Consider the following 25,739-nt stretch of genomic DNA (forward strand, 5'->3'; position numbering starts at 1 on the left):
CTGGCACTGCCACAACCGTGCGTTTTGCTAGAAATTTCTTGCCTCGTTTCTCATACGCTTTGTGGAATCAATTATAGGCGGCTATTTTCCCGAACCGATATGACTTAGACCCACCCTCGCTAACATATGGCTGCCAAACCTGGGCGCTCAATAAACACCAAGCGAAGAGACTAAAAGTGACGCAAAGACATATGGAAAGAAACTTATTATGTATTAGACTAAAAGACAAAATAACAAAGAATGAAATACGGAAAAAAAGTAAACTTAAAGACATAATACGAATCGCAAAAACTGCAAAATGGAATTGGGCAGGCCATATATCAAGAGTCAGTAACGAAAGATGGAGCAGTATAGCAACAAACTGGTACCCATTAGACGCCAAAAGAAGAAGAGGTAGACCTGGTACTAGATGGAGAGACGACCTAGTAAATTACGAAGGAGTGATGTGGTCACGCACATCATACAATAAGGACCAATGGAAAAGAAGGGGGAGGCCTTTGCCCAGAAGTGGGATGATATATAAAAAATATTGTAAATAAATTAGTAATAGTTTTAATATTGTAATAGGCTTTAATAAATAATAAATAAATATGACTTAGGGAGAAGAGAACTTATAAGCCGGCAACGCATCTCTTGACACCTGGTGTTGCTGATGTATGGACATCTTCCCATGGTTGCCTCACTGCTCCCCATCACGTGAGCCTCTTGCCCGTCTTATATAAAAAAAAAACTTGAATCAAGAACATTTACTGCAGGTTGGTGCCTACGTCACTAGATGCTGCACTGGTTCCTGGAAATGTTCCTAATTGAAGCATAAACTTTTCGCACATTCATAAAGAAAAAAGTTACATGTAAAAACCGACGTAGAGGCAATACGCTGCATGCAATTTTTCCACCTTTCGAGTTTCTATTTCATAATATGTTTTCAATTTTTTCTTGCCGACATTCAGCAATTGTTTTGTGTTTATTTACTGCCGTTTTCAATACCCTATCTATCTTTAGTTTAACTTACTAGAGGTAATACAAATGTATCCTCTTACGCTTACTTACATTTCAATAACCTTTCGACATAAAGCATTGGACTATAACTATACTGGACATAACTATGGATAGATCAGATCTTGTCATTAAACAGTGGCAGCAATGTATCCGTAACTAGAGATACGTTATTGAAAACGGCCGTTAGTCAGTCTCGTACGGCGCGTGCCGCTATGTAGACATATTCTGTCTTCTCAATAGATTATACACAACAGCGAATCTTATGGAATGATTCTTTAATGTCTCGGAGGTTAAGTTGTAGTTCTAATAAGATTTTCTGCAAGTATAATTATTTCTTTATATTTTGTTCTATAATGTATTGTCTAACGGTTTTAGTATTAAGGTCATGATGGAGTCTATTATTGTTAATATATCAAGGTCAAGCTAGCATACGCAGCTGTTTGGAACTGTTGAAAGGTTCGTTGTTTCCAACTAGCTACTGTTCCCCATAACTGTAGGAAGTAAGTCCAAAAAGCCTTAATGAATAACACACTTTTAGAGCAATAATTTGATGTAGTGAAAGACTGTCTTTTGATCAACCAATACAGTAAGTACCACCCATCGCGAGGCGTTTGGTAACAATATGTTTTCTCCATGTCAGTCGTTTAATACATGCTAAAGTACTTTACTGCGTCAGCTTGAATTAGAACACACTATTTATATTTTCCGCAAGCCTATGATTCTACTGTATGCCAGCCACATGTATATCAGCGGATACTCCATAGAGAGTGCCGCTTGCGCCTCTCTCTCCCCAAGAAAAGGTCGCCTTCGATGAAGGCTTGGAGCAAAGCCAACCTCAGGTGGTGTTTAGTGGGTAGGCAACTAGGTTTTACGTGAGTTCCACATATCCAACGCAGACTTAGGCTGCGTTGGTATGCATGAGCATGCACCTCCTCCCTCCCGTCGTTATCCCCAAGGGTAGCCCTTTCCCTTTGTTTGGGCGCAAAAAAAAACCTTCCCACAAGCACACAGCCGGTTCAGAGACGCCCCGCGACTGTTGTTGCGTAGTATTTCCAGCGTATACGACCCATCTTGCTCGACAGAATAAACGAGGTTTTTAGTCGGTCTGTGTATGCGGACCTGACATATTGACCCCATTTCGGCGTCTTCAATACGTAGATGTAATTTCTTCCACTTTAAAAAAATATTGACGTGCAATTTGTATTCTAGTGAGAGGTCTGGTGTGGTGACTTTATTAGAATGTGCGTCACATACACGAGACTTACGAGTCAATCTCAATCAAGACCCAAAAAATATGAAAATATAAAAACTCCCACACCAAATTAACCCATGAAATAACGGGTCACGGCCCTTTTAAAAAACATCTGTGTCACCGACAGCCGGCTGTGCGGAGCCTGCATGCAGGCAGAAGTGACGGCTGCACACATCATTCTGGAGTGTAGGAGTGTGGCCACTTACCGGGCCAAACACCTGGGGTCACCGAGGACTCTCCTCGAGGTCATGGGTGACATCAGAGGTTTGATTAACTACCTTGAGGAGCTGGGATGGCAAGATTAGCCGCCCACCTCACCACGCAAAATAGGCACGCCATAGTCGTTGAGTTGCAGATAGTAGCCCGTGATAACCTATAACCTATGACTGCCAATAAATTTCTTGCCATTTCTTCTTAAACAATCACTATGACCTAACTTTTGAAGCTATGGTGAAATGTATACCTGAACATGGTACAATGTATAACATTAACACAAATATGCTAGTATTTTTGGTATACGTAAGTACTTTTTGCCTTGGGGTAAGCAGTAATGTATGGAACTCCAAGCCACATATGAAGTGTTGCTGTTGTCTCTGGTCAGGATCACCGCAGTATCAGCTTTAATGATTAGTAAGGCAGAGCTGCTGGAATTGTCGATGATCCAGTTCTCGACGTGTTTGACCTGATTCATGCTGAACACGCAGCTGGAACGTTGAGTTCCAGCTGCGTGCATGACACACCACAACTTGTGTATCAAGTCAAAATTAAATAAACTTTATTCAATTAGACTTAACGCGTAGATTAAGAATATAATTATGAATATTTCTTTTAAATTACTGAATCTACTATAAGTCCGAAAAAGTAGAGTTCGTGAGAAGAATATACAAGAAACTCAACGGCCACTCCCATAAATCTTCGTCAAAATTAGGAAGTATGGCGTTTCGCCTTAGTGAAGTGAAACATTTTGCTATGGTACATTCGAACTGTGGAATGCGCTTTCTTGTGTGATGTTTCCAGGATGATACGATATGGATACCTTCAAAAAAAGTGAGTACAACTTCCTGAAGGCTAGTGATTCATAATGCCCCCGTTATTTCCTTAGTGCTAAATAATGACGTACAATAAACAATTAGACTGAAGCTTGAGCGTCAAAAAATGTCCGACCGGCGTTTTATATACATTGACTTATACAGATAATATTAAAACATTCATTCAAATTACCACCTTATTTCCAGGCAGTAATGTTCAAAGTCTTATTGCATACGCTCATCAACTTAATACTCGGACGCGAACTCAAGGCAAGAACATTTTGTTTTGGCAATTAAAATGTAATTATATAATAAAATTATTAAAATCATCAAGTCAGTCACACAATTTAAAGGAGCACACACCTGAAATACGGTACTCCATCATTTGTGAACAGTTTTTCACTGAACACTTTGTCTTTGCGTGGCGTTGTATTCAAAGCGTGGTAGAAACACAACTGAATGAAAAATCTTGCATAATAGACGCGTTGTTGGCGTTGTTAGTACAATTTTTGAGCGCGATTGTGAGTCTGTTAATTGAAAGTCAATTAAGTTGCGGGAGAATGTAGGCACTGGTGATAAATTAACATCAGATAACTTGTGCGCTCTTCTAAAAAAACAAAAATCTGTGAGGTGTGTCAGGAGACTAAGTTGTCTCTTGACACATAGGGACAACAGAGAAAAATAAAAAAACAAAAGTAATAATATTTTTCCAATTTTATTTTGACAAAAGAAATTATTAATTCACTTTTTTCTTATTCCATTTTCCTTATTATAATACACTTTAGTAAGTAATTATTCTATCTATATTTATAATAATTTCTATATTTTACAAAAAAAAAAAACTATTTACAAGGTCATCCCGTAACACCACGCTGAGGAAAATTCTATTTTATTATTTATTTTGATAAATAATAATAGGTAAATAAACGTAACAAATTTCTTTTTATATTAGTTGGTTTGCTACGAAATTGCCTGTTCAAATAACATGTTCGTATATATATTTTTTATTCCTGTATAAAGTAGGATAAAGAATCTTTAATCACGTTAGCGATAACTATAAATATTCTTACGTAGGAATCTGATGATATTAGTGTTTTGCCACACCGGTGTAAAAAACGCTGATTAAACTCGTAGCAGTTTTGTCAATTATGTCTTAGAATATTTCCGAAAACCTTAATTATTTTCTAATAGATTGATTGATAATATCATTTATATATGAAATTTCATATTCATACAAACATGTTTACAGAATGTTGATAAACAGAAAGAGAAACGCAAGCCTCTACAGACAAAATAGAACTCACCTCAGTATTACAACAGTTAAAATATAAAAGTACATTCATTCCAATAAAATATACTTGTTCGGAACACAATTTTGCACAGTATCATAAATAAGATACGACAAAGCTGTTATTCTTTTTTCAATAGTTTAACAGATACTTACATGTACCGCGAAAACAATTATGGCAGTAAAATACTGCACGATCATTAAAATATGGAGTCTTAAAAGATCTCATCTTCAAAATGAAATTGTTTAAATATTCGGTTCGTGATGCTTGTTACACTATGAAAAAAAAGTTATTAAAAATTGATAATTATTAAATTGTATATTGCAAGCATTTGAGGTATCCGTTTTTAAAGCATTAGTTTTGAATTCGCACAAAAACCAATTAGCTGTAATACAATTATTGGATTTAGTGCCAATAAATAGCCTTTTAATCTCTTTTACCTACAATTCGGGGAATTAAACAGTAAACTATTGATGCTTATCTCCAATTAGAGTAGGTATCCATAACAAGTAAACTTTTATTCAATATTATTATGGCCAAATGAGGATAACAGCTTTGACGCACCTAAAATACAATTTTACATAAAAACACTTAAAAATATTTATCACAACAGATGGTTTGTGTTCTCATTTCATTTACTAAATAAATAAAAGTGGTTTAAAGCTTAAATTAATATTATTATAAGGTTAACATTTAACATAAATTCACTATAATATGATACAGTATTAAAATGTACTTCAAAATTATAATATTTTACGCATTTTTTACACAAATTTATTTCAAGTGTTTCTCATTTACTAATTGTATTTAGGAATTCAATAGAAAATCAACAGAAGGATATTTCAAAGTTTAGATAGAACATAGAACATATGTTTGTGTTCATACTCCTAAGTTTTCATAAATCTGTGTAATAAATGGACACTAATCGTTCTCCGAAGAACTTTTAATAAAAAATTCAATCAAAACAAATCACCGTAGCATTATATTACTAAAATGTAAACATACAAAAGTTTAAAATTATGTCAATTTGAATCCATATTTACAATATTGCACGCCTAAAACTATACAATTGAAATTACAATGGCATATAATATAACCTTTCTTCAAGACACGAACGCAGAAATATGTCTGTGGCATAATCCACCATAGCTAAACAGACAACAAATTATTCTAGATAGTAACTATAAAATTTACAACAGTTGGTTGTGCATTTCCAAACGGGGGGAGTTATTATATCCTCGAAATTTTTATATTCTTTTACCCAACGATGTTAAACAGCAGGCCATACCCTGTTGACAAATAATTATCGAGATTAATAATCTGTTTTAAGATTTACGTCAATATTAAACGTCAAATGTTAAAAGTAAATACCATAGTATTATGATTCGTTATCGAAAATTTTAATAAAATGAAAGGGGTGGTTTGTTTGTCCATCGACAAAAAGTTATCACAGTATTGATTCTCAAGTTTTCAGGCTTATAATTCAAGGTGTCTCATATTTTGATGTAATAAATTATAGTCACAAATTTTTAAACAGAAGGCTGATAAATGATTAAGTTAAATTTATTTAATCAACTAATACGATTTACACCATTTACATTAATTAAAGATTGTTTTTTAAATTCAGACATTCATCATAAATGGATGGATCTACCATTTAATCCCATTTAAACGTGACAAAATAAAAAAATATATAAAAAGTATCTATTAATAGAAGAAAACAAAATAAAATTTAAAGATTTCCTAAATTAAAAAACGATAATAGAAAAGTACTCTTTGCTACTTAGTAGCCCTTTTCTTCGACAACTTTATGTTCAAAAGTTTTTATTATGCAATGCATATCAGAAGTCATAGCTTCATGAATCATAAAAACTCGCACATAAAAGTTTCCGGGACAGAAGATCCTCACATTTGTGACTATAAAACTTAACGAAGCCATAACTGACTTACAGATAATGCAACAGACAAGAACACTCCAAGTTCATTCCTTTATAAACTTCTAAATATCAATGTTATTATATGCCATTGTAACATGCAGTAAAACATTCTATTTTGTGCATTCGTTATTACAAACCGGTCATGTAAATGCATGCAGATGCAGTCACTAAACAGAACGGATTCAAAAATAGTGCATAGTTTATACCCTGTTAATGTTTAGAACGTGCGACTTTTTAACACGGTTTAGTCATAAATTAATGGTATAAATGAAGAAATGTCAACAATTAATGAAGTTTTATAAGCGAAGTGCAGTATTAACCATATATAACTTATCTTTCAGACGTGAATTACCGACGTGTAAGAGTTCTCGCGGATAAATTTTGAAGAATCTTTATAAAGGTAAACATCTCATATTGAAGCTGGTGTTTTAAGATTCATATACGAGATGAGATTAAATTAAAAATATACGACCTTACAAATCTATATATATTATTATCTTGTAAGTTTAAACGCCTTGAAAAACACGCCGCGTTCTAACCTTCTACTAGCTGCAGGCTCTTACACCTTTATTAAATTAAACAATTCCGAGCGTACTCACAAACTATACTTCTATATTCAAACAAAAAATCTTTACAATTTTACAAAATTGGTAAGAATTATTTGTGATACACCAAGGCCATTTTCGGAATTACGAATGTCGCCGCTGCAATCTATATAAAACTTTATTCTGTTCATAATAACGTTCTAATTTACATTATACACATATATACAATGATTTATCTATATAAAATTTCAGCTATCATAATTCTGTTCGTTCGGTCCTAAGAACTGACTTCTTAAGCCCATCCGGTGAAAGAGAGCTAACCCGTTTTCACTGTAAAAAGTATTTATATGATGTTAAAAGAAAGTACATAGTCGCTTACTTTATGGAGCACAAAATAAATTTTTAAATACAGTAAAAACTCTTATTTTTCCATTATTCGAGGAGTACAAACTTGAATCCAGCTTTATAACGTGCTCAGTATCCAATTAATACGAGTTTACGTGTGTGTTCCGTTAAGATATGTCTTTAGCTTTTAATAATGACAAGTGTTTTGCTTTTACATGAGGTATATCACGGGAATTTGACTCACCGATATCTGGCACGAGATTTGAGTGTCAGGCTGAGATGTATAGACTAGGGTCTAAGAGAGACTTCTAGTCTAGAGAGACTATCTGAGACTTTGCTTAGATTATACTTATGTAAAACTATACTGAGTGTGATACAACGCGAACTCGACTTTCAGCTGTCAAATGACTATAAAAACGAAATCAAAGCTAAGTTTACAATCAGCTTTACGTAAGTAAAGTCTGAGCAAAATCTAAGTAAGCTCTATAGATCTCAGACTCAGACAAATCGTAGAGGAATTTACATTAAACACAACCCAATACAAACTCACAATATTTGGATAATTATGGATTCCGGAAAAATAAAGCCAAATTCAATAAGTTTTCTTAAGATGCTCAAATAAGAAAAACAATACAGAAACACAAATAAACATTGAGTTCTTTGACCAAAAGCAATAAAAAGTAGCACGATTACATTGTTTTCTGTAAAAAGTTTCTATATGATAAATTAAAAATAGGTACTTAATATTTTTCTTCCGTATTTAACAGTCTTATTATCGATTATTCGTTTACTCAAAGGTTGAGGTTTTTACTGTAGATAAAAATTAAAAGATCATTTTTCGAAAGTGCACTAAGTCAGTAATATTAACTGTAGCAGTAAATCAAATAATATATTCAAACGTATAGCCACTCAATCCTTATATTATACTTTTGCTTTCATTTGTAATTTGTTCAAAATCAAAACAAGCCAATTTAACAACAAATTATTGATAGATGTTAGTGGTAAGATCGAAAAGAGACAGCAACATGCATACTTATTGCTATTCACAGGGCATTCGGATTTTTTTTTTCATAAGGGGCTAGACGAGCAGGAAGTTCAGCTGATGGTAATTAATGCCCATTACAATGCAGTGCCGTTCAGGATTCTTGAAAAACCCAAAAATTCTGAGCGGCACTGCGATTGCGCTCGTCACCTTGAGACATAAGATGTTAAGTCTCATTTGCCCTGTAATTTCACAAGCTACGGCCCTTCAGGCCGAAACACAGCAATGTTGACACATTACAGCTTTACGGCAGAAAAAGGCACTGTTGTGGTACCCATAATCATCTAGTGCAAAGGATTTTACTTAATTTGAAATAGTACATTAATTAATATTTGTCGATAGATCCAAGGAGAAGGAATATACAGGTGAAACTTTAGAATTTTCTTACGTCGAAGTATAATCCCCATTTTTATTTCTAAACTTTTTTTTTTTATAAAACTTGACATAATATATGCAGAATGCCAACGGGAAACAATTTATCTACTGCTTTCAAATATGAGATTGAAGTGTTTAAAAAAAATGAGATTTAACATCTTATGTCTCAAGGTAACGAGCGCAATTGTAGTGCCGCTAAGAATTTATGGGGTTTTTTAAGAATCCTGAGCAGCACTGTATGGAATGGGCAGGGCTTTTCAATTACCTTCAGCTGAAGGTTCTGCTCGTCTCGTCCCTTATTTTCATAAAAAAAAATAAAAACATTTTTATTGTAGGTCGCTAATATAAGATATTTTTTATTGATTATAGAGTTAGAACTAAGATATGGTATTAGTGAATTTTTTAAGTTGGGCGGGGTTGCATCATATTATAAGCTGTTATAGTTAAGGCTTAAGTCACATTTAACGGTTAAGTAACACGGTTTGTGTTACTGTTAGCATAGTTAAAGTTAAACAGTGAAATATCAACTCAGTATCGAATATTTATTTGAAACTTTTGACAAGTCGCTATTTAGCTATTTAACATTAACAATAGCTTTAACCGGCGAAGATTGGACGGTTACGGTTATCAGCTAAAGTTATAACGTCATCTAAAAATTGTCAAATGATGCAACTCGTTTTTTGCTTAAAAGGTACTCTAACATGTTTGTTATTGCTAAAGTTAGTTGATGCAACCCAACCTTAAAAAATATCTCTTTTCGAATATATGAGACGATAGATGTTACAGAAAATCTGCCAAATAAAGATGCAACTATCCGTAGTAAGAGGAAATATATCGATTGATCTTTAGATATACTTACGTTAGTAGTCCAGGGTTGGTTTCCGTCTGGTACCAGGAGTACTGCGGCACGTAGGGTGGGTGGGGTTGCGGCGGCCCCTGATGGAGGGGGTGGGCGTGTGCACCTTTCATGTCCCAGGGTCCAGGCGGCGCCCCCTACAGGAAAACAAACATTTCAATTTAATAAAGGTTTATATAATATAATCAAATAAAGATGGTTGCGAAACTGAAGTGGCAGTGGGCAGGGCACATAGCTCGACGGACAGATGGCCGTTAGGGCAGTAAAGTCCTCGAATGTTGACCACGTATCGGAAGACACAGTGCTGGACCCCCACAAGATGGACTGACGATCCGGTCAAAATCAAGATCAAGAGAATACCTTGGATGAGGACAGCGTTGGACCAATCGTCGTGGAGATCTTTGGGGGAGTTCATTGTCGAGCAGTGGACATCTTCCAGCTGAGATGATGATGTTGATGAAAGGTATATATGTATATACCGGATGCTTATTATACATATTATGCTGGTTAGATAGTAAAAATTTAAATCCAAATATTTTATTAAAAATAGGATAATTATAAAATCTTTTATTGAACGTCAAAAACTACACATTCGGAAACGTATGGCTCAGACAAGACAAGGCGCAAGAACAAGACAATTCGTTAAAATTAATAATTAAATATATATAGTTTAAGGACGTTCGCTCCATTCCCAGTGTGGTATCATTAAGAAAATCATTTATGTTATACATAGTAACCTTTACCACACAAATGTTTTTCAACAATTCTTTTGAATTTCGTAATACATTTGTTTGTAAGAAAAGCATATAAATCGCCCCACAAAAGACTTACTTACTCAACTTAGCCGAGTAGTAGGCATTATAAGTTTATGTCTGTTCCTCGTGTTGTGTTAACATTATGGTTTTTACCACTAATGTGTCTATGTATATACATAACATTATCAAAATGATATTGAGAAGCAACAGTTAAAATGTTTTTTGCTCTGTTTATAAATATTGAAGAAGTAATTTATATTGTAATAAAGTTTTGACAAAGACCAAGTTTGCATGCTATTTGTAATGGCTAAATAGGAGATACTTTAAGCTATTGTAAGACCAAATTCTTACCCTATTTAAAGGCGAAAAAATTAATATGAATGAACGAATCTGTGCTAAACCAGTAAAAAATAATCTTTATTCCAACACATAAATTTTAGGGAAGGCTGTGTTTCCATCAAAATATTAAAACCCAATTGGCTGTTGTTACTTCAATTTATCTAGAGTTAATAAAACAGAGTGTTTGTCCACAAAATAGGCGCGGTTGACACTCCTTAAACGTTGATTGTATAGAAATGGATGCACGATAGTCGGCCATCTTGTTTTTGTTGTAATAGTGAGTTCCCATTTAATTAATTTTGGTAATGTAATATGCATTACATATTCCTATTTATTATCCTATGGCGTACAAAATTAATTAATATTTTTTTATGATATAAGAAGCTTTGTTATGATTGTGAATTGAATGAACTTATAAATGCTTTTTTTTAGACGAGCAGGACGTTCAGCTGTTGTTTATTGATACGCCCTGCCCATTACAATGCAGTGCCGCTCAGGATTGCTGAAAAATCCAAAATTGAGCGGTACTACAACAGCGCTCGCCACCTTGAGACAAGTTGTCAAGTCTCATTTGATTTCAGTAATTTCACTAGCTACGGGGCCCTTCAGACCGAAACAGTAATGTCTACACATTACTGCTTCACGGCCTACCCCGATATTGACATGTTTTTAACTAAACCTAGTAGAATTCAGCAACTTATAAGCAAATGATACTTTCTCCCCTAAATATCGAATTATTGTAAACTTTAATTATATTATTATTATTAATAACTGTATATTTTATAAGTGTAGAACTTGAACCACGTGGTACATACTAACAAAATGTAGTTATTATAAGTAGTAATTCTATATTTAGAACTAATGTAATCTATCTATACATATAAAAATGAATTGCTGTTCGTTAGTCTCGCTAAAACTCGAGAAAGGCTGGACCGATTTGGCTAATTTTAGTCTTGAATTATTTGTGGAAGTACAGGGAAGGTTTAAAAGGTGAATAAATAGGCAAATGCTCGGAATTAAATAAAAACAACAAATTTATTTTTCTTTTGATGCGTACCCCGTCGAATTTATTGACGCAACGGTTTGACAGTTTAGCTGTAAAACAATTTTATTACAACAACAGGGTGCATTTTTACGAAGCAATTCTCGATTTTATGATATGTTATTGACAAATTCATAAAAAAACATTATTTTATTTATTAAATACAGAACAACCTCTGTCGGGTCAGCTAGTAGATTATATAATATCTAACTCTCTAGTAATTTTCCAAACTAATAAGATTTAGATCCTACCTAATAAGCTAGAGCTCCCGGGTTCGAATCCCGGTAGGTGCAAGCATTTATATGATGAATATGGATGTTTGTTTCCGAGTCATGGATGTTTAAATGTATTTATGCATGTTTATATGAATTTATGTATATTTAAGTAAGTATATTGTACTAAATATACCATTATCTTGTAACCCATAACACAGGCTATATACAGGTTGTCCCAAAGTTATGGGAGATGAAGGGAAAGTACCTACCTTAAATATCGAAGATAGGCTATTTTACTGAAAGAAGACTTTATGTTTATTTATGATCATCATAAGAGTAGGGGTGTTTTTTTTTACATTTAAGTCGGTGCGATTCCCAGACGAGGCAAGTAATTTGTAGAAAATCTTTGAATGCAGAATTACTAACTTTTAAAAATAACATAAGGTCTTCTTTCAGTAAAATAGCCTATCTTCGATATTTAAGGTACTTTCCCTTCATGTCCCATAACTTTGGGACAACCTGTATATGATTAACTTGGGGCAAGATAATTTATGTGAAAAGTGTGTCATATTATTATTATTATACATGCACGGTGTATTTGTGGACACTATTCCAGTTAACAGCAAGAAGTAAATAATTCAAAGGCCTCCTAATACCTAGTAAACTCAAGAGTTCTAGGTAACACTGTAAGCCCTTTATAAAAAGGTCAATTGTTCTACATTGTAACTGTTAGAGCGCTTTTTATGGCTTTTTTCATTTTTCAAACGCATAAATGTTAAACGACATATTTTATTAAAACCTTTCGTTACAATTCAATGAAAAACTTACGTTTTGTTTCTATATATACACATTCGGCCTTAAAAATAAACTTGGTGGTAAGTTAATACCTAAGAATAATCCAAGAATAAGAAGAAGGGTAAATGTATACACTTCTATAATAAAGTCCCAGCCACTGTTCAGGCATTATCTATAAATAAATTTAAATGTTTTATAAAAAAATGGCTCTGTCATAAATCCTATTACTCCACTGCTGAATATCTAAATGATCGGACAGCCTGGGACTGGATTGTGATAATTTTATAGCGATACAAATGACTGTACAATAATGTTGTAAAAAAAAGAATGCTGGGAGAGTTTCTTGCGCCACTTCTTCTCTCTCAGAGCGCCATTTGTTTCCGAAGCGGTAGTAGTATCTAGTAGTTATTAGAAATTACATCAAAAATAGTTCTGAAGGAATCAATTTTGAGAAAATAAATGCCTTTTATGCCTTTTTATGTCTTTAAATATTCAAAATGTTGACTATATAACTGATAACACTGTCAATACAATGATAATTCTGAAGTTTACTAATTGTAAAGCAGCCTTGTATATAAACGCGGGAAACGTAATACGTCCGAATAAACCAATCATAACCAATAATATCTATTTGTAAACTTTTTGCATATTCTTGGTTTATTCTCAGGTATAACTTTATACCAAGTTTATTTTGTAAGGCCGATGGATTATTGTCAATATATCAAAACATATCAAGTACAGTAACAGACTGCCAAATGATGATATGTCTAATCTTTACATCTTCATACATACTTTAATTGAACTAATAACTTCTTATTAGACTGTAAACTGCTACGTAACGTAACGCGTTACGGCGCCAGTCTGTCTGGCTTCTCTCTCTCTCACGCATACGGCAGCGGTACACAGGCGGCAAGCATTATTGTGTTTTGGTCTGAAGGTCGCCGTAAGTAGTGAAATTACTGGGCAAATGAGACTTAACGCCTCATGTCGAGGTGACGGTGCAGTTGTAGTGCCACTCAGAATTTTTGGGTGTTTCAAGAATCCTGAGCGGCACAGCATTGTAATGTCCAGCTCGTCTCGTCCCTTATTGTCATAAAAAACCTAGTGCAAATTCCACAAAGTGGCGTTTCGTGGCATGGGCATTGCAATACGCAAACCGACCGTGTGAGTAATGATAGGATGTAGATTAAAAAATACTCACATATCCTACTCTGGGATCCCATGACTGTTGATGGGGCTTCACGTCACAAGATCCACCATCCGGTGACCTTCCTGCCGTCGGCTATAACAAATACACTTAAATTAATTATTTCTCGCTACCAGTAATCGGTAAGTGGTTAGTGAACTGTTAAGCAAGATGGTTCTAAACCCGGTAAGTACAGGAGTTTGCATGACATTATGTTAATATTTAATCCTGATTCAAGGTTGTTTATATATTTCACCTGATTCCTGCCGCCGAATCCCAGTTGTTACCGGGACGATACGACATCCTAGTACCTACAAAAAAAGCGCGTACAACTGCCTTAAGGGCCGGTAACGCTCCTGTGAATCCTCTGGTGCTGCAAGAGAATGAGGGCGGCGGTGATCATTTACCACCATTCCATAAAAATATATATATTGGGTATATATATTTTTTCCTTATGATGAAATATTTCGATCTGTATGATAAAGCTGCAGGATATGTTTAAATTTAAATAAAGTCTTCTTTCAGTTAAATATCTCATCTATAATATTTAAGGTTCTTCCCCTCTATGTGGCATTGGGAGGCCTATGAGATGGAAATATATAGTTGTAGCTGACACCCATATTTATAGGCTATGCGGAGTTTGGGTATAAAGAGTTTCTTGCGCCCGTTTTTCTCAGGTCTAAGGCAATTTTTCGAATGGGTGGAAGTTTTTGACGTTCAATAAGTGATTTCATATTCTGTTTAAAATAAAAAATTTATGTTGTTTTCTTTTTTGAATATGCCTATCACCTATTGGAGATATACCTCAGGCCTTAGAAGATGCGGCCCAAGGAACTCAGCGGGATAAAAGATAAAATTATATTCCACTAAATATTATAATTCGGTGAACCAGTAGGTACTATGTGAACGGGTAGATCACTTGCATTGAGAAACACTCAATCATCAAAGAGCTTTTTGACCTGATTCTTACCGCCGTATTCCAACTTCGAAACGCCACAAATTAGGATTTCATCCCTACCACAGGCGTTCGTCTACAGTGCGGTTTTACAAGAACTTCCTTCGGGGTACTCAAAGCTGTGGAATGACCTTCTTTGTGCTGTGTTTCCAGGACGATACGATATGGGTACCTTCAAAGATACCGTGTACACCTTCACCTGTACCTCCTGTGATTCCTCTGGTGTGGCAAGTGATAGTGGGAGGCGGTGATTACTTAGCATCAGTAGATCCGATCAGGTACCCTCCTTTGTTCTACTCTTCCATAAAAAATATCATTATTTCTATTCCATTGATAATATTGTGGCGTTTGTGGAAAGGTCACCACAATTCAGTCAATGTCAGGTTGAGTTAGGCTATAAGGCTATTCCTAAGGTCTTATTGATAGTATAACATGGTAATAAAAAATCGCTTACATATCCAACCTTTACGTCCCACGACTGTTGTGGCGGCTGCTTTACATCCCAGGGTGTCCCCGTAGGAGATAGTCCAGGAGACAGCTCTGAAACTGGCGTGGAACTCGGCGTGGGACTGTGGGCTTGTGTGGGACCGCCCTGGTACCCGGATGGAGAATGTTGGGACCCGCTAGAACTGCCACCACCTAACAAACAAATATTTATTACATTAAGTTTTATAAAATGAAATAATAGGTATATTCTTGGAACTCAATCTACCATCTAACGGGCCAGATCTAAGGCTAAGGATCTATAGAGCGTACTTAGTCTTTGATCAGACTTTACTCACGTATATAACATAGTTGAGTGTAAGTTTGGTATAATCTTTAATTTCGTTTTTATAGTCATTTGATAACTGATATTATGCAGAGCTCAAATTAAAACCAATGCAAAAATCAAGTATTCGTTCTATCATACTGAGCCAAGTTCTACGTGAGTAAAGTCTGTAAAAAGTCTTAGTTTGATCTGTGGATCTCAGCCTATGTCTAAATGTAATCAAACCCAAACGAACACAGAAAATTTAAATTAAATTATTGTTAAAATCTGGTTGAAATAAAATCGGTTTAGGATTGTTCCAAAAGATCTATGTATAATTTACAAACGCATATTTATTATAAATTTAGGCATTTAATTATTTCTTAATAAATACGTACTTTTAGCCCAGTTGTCACAGAAGATCGAAGTCAATTTACCGAGAAGATGAAGCATAAAGTATATCGACTATATAAATATAAAGAGGAAAATTTTAAATGGAATGTTGGAAAAGTAGATCTGAACGTATATTCCCCGATCAGACCTGGAATTCACTGAACAGGGTTTATGAGTTCAAGGAATTTTACCAGTGGGAGGCTCCTTTGCACAGGATGCCGGCTAGATTATGGGCACCACAATAGCGCCTTTTTCGGACGTGGAGCAGTAATGTGTAAGCATTATTGTGTTTCGATCTGAAGGGTGCCGTAGCTAGTGAAATTACTGGGCAAATGATACTTAAATTCTTGTCTCAAGGTGACGAGCGCAATTGTAGTGCCGCTCAGAATTTTTGGGTTTTCCAAGAATCCTGAGCGGCACTGCATTGAAATGGGCAGGCTGTATCAATTACCATCAGCTAAACGTCCTGCTCGTCTCGTCCCTTATTGGCATAAGAGAAAACAATAGGAACTTGCATGAAAGTTGCTATGAGAGAGTTGTATATAAGTTGCTATAAATACATACCGTGTAGCATCTGGTTGTTGTTGGGTGGACTTCCTGGCGGCAGACCTAGTCCAGGAGGCGGCGCTCCAACCTGAGCTGCCTTCATCATCTTTTTGTACTTGCTGCGACGATTTTGAAACCATATCTTGACCTGTTGAAACCAGAAATTTAAATTAGTACAATATAATGCTTATAAATATCGATTATACCTGAGTAGAATTATCAGCCACACCGAATTTATGTTTTTATTTCAAGAATCCTGAGCGGCACTGCATTGTTATTGGCAGGGCGTATCAATCATCAGCTTAAAGTCCTGCTCGTCTCGTCCGATACTATCATTTGTACCAAGACTGACAGAATATCCGCATGGGTAAGCAATTATTGGTTGTTAAAAATTTCGCCAGCACTTGGATGGCCCTATGAGACGCATTGGCACTTTTTTGTGCCATTGGGACCCACGCGCCAAGAATATCGACACCAAACGGAATTGATTTTCAATGAGATCGATAAAAATATTATATATTACATACATATTGTAGAATGTTTGCAATGGTTTGTAAAGTTTATCGAGTTTATTTTTGGGGGTAAAACATGTATTACAATAGCTTCCTTGAAATAACTTATTATTTTGGTTTGTGGAGGGTTGAGATTTTGAGTTATAGATATTTTAGGACTTAGAGTCTTAGAACTTAGATTTAATAGTCAGCAATTATTAAATAAACTTCGAAATCAGCGCCTCTTTTTGATTTTGAATGCTGCTTAAATCCATCCAGTTAATATAAAGAGGAATACAATAAAATGCAGGAATAAAAAACAGGATATTTCTACTAACACTTCTGTTCTTGCATGAGGGCATGGGCGAAAGTGGTCACTTAGCTTCAAGTTACCAGCTCGCATATCGAAGAAATCATCAAATTTGTTCACGAACACGACTATATTTTTATAAGTGCACAATCATCTCTGACAAATCTCTGACATCAATGCATCGGATTGATAAAAATAAAAATAAAGTCAAAGTTAAAAATACTTATATAGTCTCGTAAGAAAGTCTTGAAACGTCAGTTAAATTATTTTAACCATCATAAAGCTGCTTATGTTGTAAAAAAAACCAAACAAGTAACTCAACAATAATTGTGTTTTTAATCATTTGAATACAATATCATTGTCGTCCATCACTATAACACCCACATTCTAATATCCACATATTTCATTCCATATTAACTTTCTATTGCAGGTATATAGCTTATCATGTCGGAGACATCCCTAGTACGCATGCGAACTGTATAGATAATATAGATTAGAGGGCGGGGTTTAAGGGTGCGTGTTATGAATTACTCCTACCCTAGTGATGTGCATCCTTTATGTCGATTGTATGATCAATAATATTCTTATTAATTACTATACCAGTGGTTTTAAGTGAGATTGATTGAAATTGAGATGAATATTCAATAAGAATAAATAATTCCTCATGTAGGGGAATCATAAAGGTGAATTAAATTTAAAAGTTGAATTATTGTGACCAATCGGTTTATTATAACATTAGGTTGATCCGCAATGATAATCGTAAAAACTCGTCATCTTCAGACGCTATATGATAATATTTATTAACTCAATAATTTCACTTGTCGACCTTCAAGCCAAAAGATACCTTAACCTCTTGCGGCAATAATAAGATAAAACAAACACGGGCTGACTGTTTTAAGCTTCGTAACATATAAGGAAGTACAGGAACCACTTTCCGAAACTTAAAGCATCAAAGTATCGAGTTTTTAAACATTATTGTGTTAATTAAGCGCCTCGGTGCGTTCATTTAATCAGGTGTCAGGCCATTTTGTAATAAACTCCTTATTAACAAACGTGATTGAAATTTTAGCGACATTCTTGATTTTAATTGTGTTTTATGAACTTAAAGTTTGGACGATTCTTTTAAATCTCAAGTTGTACTCTGATTGAAATAAAAATGAGAGCCTTTTCATAGTTTTTAAAATCTTAATTATACTATACTTTATTTTCAAATTATTATTATATTTTCATGAATTTATAATGAATAAATAAATATATTAAATATTCTAACCAAAATATATAATTTCTTGCAAATATCTATCAAAATATCAAATATACATTATATTTCAATGAATTTTGAGCTTTGACTCAATATACCTGTCTATTTTCCATCGATATCGACAATGAGCATGCCCATCACTACAACCCCACCCTGATTAGCTAGGTCAAGCTGTGATTTAACCCCAAACCTATTGGCTTTGTTACAACGTGCTTTTTCAATTACCACGTGTTTTATATTAAATAAATAAATATTTTTACTGAACATTCCATATGATATTCATATAGCTTCAAAAAATAAATTGTGCTATTGGATAGGGATTGCATTCGAAGGTGGTTAAGGAATTTCTGGTTTCGCTTAGACTGGATCCAGATAAATCAGGACTTTCGTAAATATATTATCTATTGTTACTGGTTAGATATAATTGTGAGACTTTAAGAGCGTAATTGAAAAAGACAACGAGAATTTGTATCACCCAATAGTAGCTGGTCTAAAGATAGATTTATAAATAGCAGATTTAACCAAACCAAAGATACGACCCAACACAATAACGGCAATGGCAGACATTTGCAGATATACAGATGAGAGGTATTTATAGGTGAAGATTTACCAGTAGGGACTAGATTATGGGTACCACAACGGCACCTTTTCCTGCTGTGAAGCAGTAATGTGTGTTCCGGTCTAAAGGGCGTCGTAGCTAGTGAAATTATTGGGTAAATGAGACTTAACATCTTATGTCTCAAGGTGACGAGCGCAATTGAAGTACCGCTCAAAATTTTTGGGTTTTTCAAGACTCCTGAGCGGCACTACATTGTAATGGACATAAAGTGGGTTAGAGAGGAGACACGTTGCGGGTGACGAAATTGAATCAACCTGGACTCAAAAGTAGAGTTGGCCGAAAAAGGATAGGAAGATGATTTGTAATATGAATTCAAACCAACATTTATGCAAGATGCGGGATTGATTCAAAAGTTGATTGTGTTATATCTTTACTATGGTACAAGACAGTTCGTGTGTGAGTCCGAATCACACTCTTTATTTGATACACTTTGACTGAGATTGCAACTCTACAATTTTTTCAAATATTTATTTGCGTACATTTTTTGTATCTTTATTACAATAATAACCTGATATCTGCATAAAATCATCCTACATCGGCCTAAAAACACTAGGACATTTTTTACAATAAATTAACAATCTTATAGGAGAAACAAGTTGAGAAAAAAAATGTAAGCTTTCCCACCAAAAGCATTTCGTCAGGCAGGGACGGTGGTATGCAACCGACCAACATATCTGAAGTCGGCATTCTGCCAGCGGCGGCAACTACAAAGGAGTCTTGGACATAGATGGGATAGCACTAAGAAGTGCGCGGGGACTGCTATTCTGCGCGGATGGTTTTATACAGTACGTACTTTTAATTCAATTTGGTTTACTATTCAAATAGGATTATTTTAATTTTAAAGGTGCAACTTATTTAGTATCTAAATGCACTTAGTAACATAAACGATATTTTTGGTACATGGAATTACTTCTTCTTGGCACTTTTGCAACCGCAATCGCGGGTTGATTATTCAAAGTGCCAACTTTACAAAATATATCGGGAGAATATCGTGTAAGAGACAATTTTAGTGTATTGGATAAAAACTTTTCTTAATTCACCAAATAATCTTATCACTTGTGCTTTAATTACTATGAATTGGTGTATAATAACCGTGCGTTAAAATAGCAACAAGCTGCCATCTTTATCACGTTATAGTGACGTAATATTAACCAAAAATTTGTCAAGACATTATTATGTTTTTTGATTGAATTTCATTAGCACTGCGTTTTGTTTTATCAATTGCTGAGTTTTATCAATTGAACCTAATGTGATGACAATCTATATTTATAAACGTAAAAGTCCTGACTGACTGATTCACTCACTTAAATCAACGCCCAGCCCAAACCCTTGAACCGAGAAAGCTGATTTTTTCAAAACAGGTAGTTTATATAACGCAAGTATCCACTAAGAAGGGATTTTTGAAAATTCCACCCTTAAAGAGTGAAAAAGGGGTTGAAAGTTTGTATGGGGATGAAGTAAAATTTTAAGTAAGAGACTTGAATCTTTGCGTATGGACTCCTTATTACAATACAAGAAAATGAATTAGGTATATTTTGCTTATGATGTAGATGCGGATACTTTTCATTGTAAATTTTATATAGAATTGTGTATTTAACATTAATAAATGGTGATATTAAAATAATGACAGTTCATTTTTTGTTGCAACGAGCATATTGCATAATGTGTTCGATTGATTTACGTAAATCTTTTTGAAATAAATGGATTTTACTTTCATTCCACGTCTCAATTATTATTCACAAACATACGTGCTCTTTGATACTAAATTATCTTGTACGATTTCTATCAATATAGAAGTATTCAAGATCATTGGCCAGTTGGTATAGAAACTTCAAGTTATAGCAGGAATTATCGAGATCAATTTGTCTGTGATTACGTGATATGATTTTCTTTTAAGGCAAAACGAAATTGGAATTGACAGAAATGCGTTTTATAATCGAATGACGAATAAATAATCATATATATTTTATCAATAATCTTCTTTACTATGCTAATAATATTTAAACCTGACATTCAAAATATTCTATATCTAATATCGATAGAGTACAGTTCGAATAGATGTAAATAATATTACATTTATAAGAAATCATATTAAAATATTGAAGAGTTTATATACGAATAGGAACTAAAATACTATTTTAATTAACTTCTATAACCAACTAAATTTAGAATAATTCAGAAATATTAGAACTGCAAACAGAATGAAAACGTAATGTGAAGATTTTTAGTTTTAAAAATCCCTTGGTATTTTTCCACGCATTAATTATATAATATGTGTTTAATATAAAAATAATGCAATAACCAATAAGTGCGAAAATAATCTTTTGTAATTTAAATAAATGTGATTTATAGCTTTTAAGTTTGACATAATTATGTGCATAACAACATTCTTTAAAAACACGAAAAAACCACATTAATAAAGAAATAACAGGATCAAAGGCCTTCCGACCTCATTATATTTATTAAACTCAGCGAACAACTCTAGAAACATCAATCAAACTTTATCACAACTCAATTTGTGAATGGCACTGAGAATTATAAATAATTAATTAAAAATATATAAATATTAATGCAGTACTCGATAGCGCATGACGCGGTTCTTATGTTTTTTTAATGTAAAAAACGGTAGCTGGTACAAAACTGCATGCCGATGATGGACCGCGAATGGCGTGGAGACGATTTATTGCTAAAAATAATACTAAATAATAATAAACTTGCAATGGAGTGGTGTACTTGAACTATATTAATTGCTTTTTATATTAATGCGGTTTGACTATGTTGTTGTTTTTGCCGGTAATTGCCTTTAATATAATTTTGTTTCAATAAGTTTTCGCAGATGATAATATGAAAACTTGAAGTGGTAAAATTGCAAAGAAAACGCCTTACCACATTTATAATATGTTATGTGTATTTATTAAATATAAAGAGGTAAAGAATTGACTTGTAGCTTTTTTTAATGACAATAAGAGACAAGATGAGTAGGACGTTGAACTGATGGTCATTGATACGCCCTGCCCATTACAATGCAGTGCCGTTCGCCCTTCTGACCGAAACACAATAATGTATAAACATTACTGCTTCATGGCAGAAATAGGCGCCGTTGTGGTACCCATAATATAGGCGGTATCCGGTGCAAAGGAGTCTCGCACTCTACTTCGCTCTCCAACTTTTATACGAATATTCAATTTTACAAATATACAATTTTAATGTTAAGGATAAATCGTGGCCTGTAAACTCTTACACTATAATGGCTTAGAAACACGAAATTTGAGAGCATTTACAATAGATGCAGACAGTTTTTAGCACTTTATAAGTAAATTGTTGATCATCTTTTAATTAAAAAAGTTGAGATGATATATTATAGTAAATGTGTATGTACAAAACAAGTTGGTATCGTCAAGTGGAACAGACTGTCAATTATATTTTATACGCATCAAGATGCAAAGCAGAACTAAATAAATATGCATGAGTAACTCATAAGATTATGGTTTAGATACGGCTTTATATTTACAACGTTATTTTTTTCATGTTTTGAAATTGTTTTTACTTTATGGCAGAACATTCCTTATCAGTTTCCAATAAATTAAATTTTGTTTTATTACTTTTGGTTACATATTGTTTACAGATACTAAGACAAATATGACATTTCTTAATATTAAATTTCATTATACATATATATGTATTACATATTGTTTCTACGAACACTGTCAGTGTAATCAATGTGTAACACTCTGTTTTTTTTTTCATTCATCTTTAGAATTTATTTATATTCCTACATGGAAATAATCAATGGAACGAGCAGATGTTAATGATAACAACCTTCTGTTAATTGGTATAGCATTGTATTAAATTGTAAAGTGAAATATGTTTTCTTAAAAATAAATAATTATGTTATTCTGTCGAGATGCTGAATAAAAGATCGTGAGCCATAAAGTATATATAAATTAGTGAAGTCTCTATAGTTTTCGATGTTCAATTGGCACAAATACGTTGACTGTCAAGTCATCGCTCGCGGTCACAATTCTCGCTTAAATAACAACTTGAATTTGTCTAAACATTGATATTATTGCGATTTTCCTGTGCCGTATTTTATTTCAGTTTAATTTTAGAATTTTAGTAATGGATAAATAAATTAAAAGTAATACAAGTGGAAATAATACTTATATATTATTTGATCCATTGCCAAACTTGTCAAACAACTGTTCTATACATACTTTTGTCTGGAAGCATAATATTCTAAATATTACTAATAATTGTGATGACTCAAACATAAATAACTCATAATTAGTTCAGTCATTGGTTTGAAAATAAGTGAGTTGGAGAATATAGATAGAAATTAATATTATGCCAGTAGTTGTTTCTCTATTTGAAATGTTTTAAAAATTCAAAAATGTTTGTCAGACATAAAATAACTATTTTACCTTTAGTGATTTAAAATGCGTTTATTTGAACGAAATTCTATACTAGATACTTTCAGATACTTAAAAACCGATAACCAAATTAAAAAGCAACACGAACTATATTCAGGTATAACTTTTTTATCACTGTCATTGTTTATTACAATTTAACTATTTACTGACATTTTTTTATTGATATTCCATGTAATAAAGTACCCTATAAAATGTTTTCGAAGTGTTCCCGAAAATCTGATAAATCTATTAAATCTGAAGAGATTTCAGTAACCTTGACAACGTGTGTGGTAAATTTTATGATTACTTGTTGAGTATTTGCCAATAAAGTGCAACGAAGAATATATTATGTGACATAATAATTAATATAGATCAGTAAATATTTCATAATTATATACAATTATGCTTCTCTATGTATTTTATGTCCGTTTGACACAGATGCATGATGTAGGTAAGTACATTTGCTAGGCTGACATACCGGTAACTCTACCTACATTCGCATAAATCTCCGCTCGAGAAAATCATTTATTGGACTCCTGATATTTGAGACAGTCTGCAAAAAAGAGGGCCCCGTACCATAAAACACCTTAATCGTATTGATATACTTGTGTATTAATTGTGACTCTTGAAACTTTTTCACATTTACCCCTTTATTCATAATGGTCCGCTAACTTTAAACAGCCGCTAAGGAGTGTTTTTTCTCATTCTGACTTAGGTCAATAGAAGAAGACAGAATGAGAATTAGCAATGCTTTAAGTTAGCAGACTATTATGAATAAGGGGGTTACTATTAAGCTCTACATTTCGAGAGTAGCAGTAATTATGTTATTTTTGCACGTGTATTAATGAATCACTTACTTCGACTCTAAGATAATGTCACAAGAGAGACATAAACTACACATATAATTAAATTAATATAATATTCACACACTTTTATATAAATTGTCTTGCCCTAAACTAGGCATAGACTGTGTTTAGTATGGTTTGCAAGACAACGATATATTTTATACAATATACTTGCTTAAATAAATACATATATATAAAAATTCTTCTGCATTCGAACATGGGACCTCTAGTAGTTCAGTAGGTAGACTAGTCACTAACCACTAGGCTATCCCACATAATTTGTCATTAAATAATTACTTATGAGTTGGATTGGAATTGGACATAACTCAATTATATGTTCAGCAAATTGCATTTGAATGTTCAATTTCAATTGATTCAATTACTACACTATAATGAGTTAAAAATGTATAAAAATAAACCTTCTTGGTGCGAAAATCTTAAGATGGACCCAAGTTTGCTACATAACTATGATTACTAAATATTTTATGTTGTATTCAATTGGATTTCTTTTTCAAGTTTTTGTAATAACCTAAATTACCTGTTAATAAAATGTTAACACTGTTTTAAACACTATTTTGTAAATGCTCGAAAACATCAAAGCCATTAACATTAACAAGTGTTAAACTCAGATAATGCTTGAAAGACACAGAATTTCACAAATCTTTCGTATGAATTGAGTTTCAAGCGCAAAAACCCAAGTGCTTTTTGCGCGAGTAGGTGAAAGCCCGCACAATCTCTGGGCAATGTCTTTACGTTTGCCGACGCTGTTTTATTAGCGACGCGGGGGTATGCAGCTTGTTCCTGCCCCGGCCGGATTCTATCGATATTTTTTATCGATAAGACGTTTTGGACGATGCGCGTCACTGTTTAGGCCATGCTTACATGATATATAATGTGTATTTTTTTAGTAATTTATATTAGAGCAAGAAGTTTTTTTAATTTTAGTAGGTATACTATGTTTATGAATTTGAATAAATTAAAACAAAATATCTAGACTTTGACAGCAACGGTGTACAAAAACATTATTAAGAAACACTACATCATTTATTGAAAGTCTAAAATTACCACCCATTCAAAAATTTATGCCTCACCTGAGAAGAATAGGCATAAGAAACTTTATTACTGAGAACAAAAATCCCTTTTTATATAGTTGGGGTTGAAGCGA

At 33.6% G+C, this 25,739-nt stretch overlaps 1 protein-coding gene across 2 annotated transcripts in view; it reads right to left on the reverse strand.

Annotated features, from left to right (window-relative positions):
* Positions 1 to 3,975: 3,975 nt before the first annotated feature.
* Positions 3,976 to 25,739, reverse strand: part of LOC126971427 (homeotic protein distal-less) — a 125,912-nt gene continuing 104,148 nt past the window's right edge. Inside the window, exons 4-8 of one of the 2 annotated variants that reach the window (XM_050817747.1) lie at positions 16,661 to 16,790; positions 15,410 to 15,594; positions 14,016 to 14,096; positions 9,672 to 9,805; positions 3,976 to 5,857 (exon numbers count right to left, since the gene is read on the reverse strand). In XM_050817747.1, coding sequence (XP_050673704.1) covers positions 5,839 to 5,857; positions 9,672 to 9,805; positions 14,016 to 14,096; positions 15,410 to 15,594; positions 16,661 to 16,790 — 549 coding nt within the window. In that variant the 3' untranslated portion in view covers positions 3,976 to 5,838. Of the gene's footprint in view, positions 7,381 to 9,671; positions 9,806 to 14,015; positions 14,097 to 15,409; positions 15,595 to 16,660; positions 16,791 to 25,739 lie in introns of both variants that reach the window. The other variant, XM_050817746.1, reaches the window with a different exon arrangement.

The sequence above is a fragment of the Leptidea sinapis genome, chromosome 23, assembly GCF_905404315.1.
Source record: "Leptidea sinapis chromosome 23, ilLepSina1.1, whole genome shotgun sequence".
NCBI lineage: Eukaryota > Metazoa > Arthropoda > Insecta > Lepidoptera > Pieridae > Leptidea > Leptidea sinapis.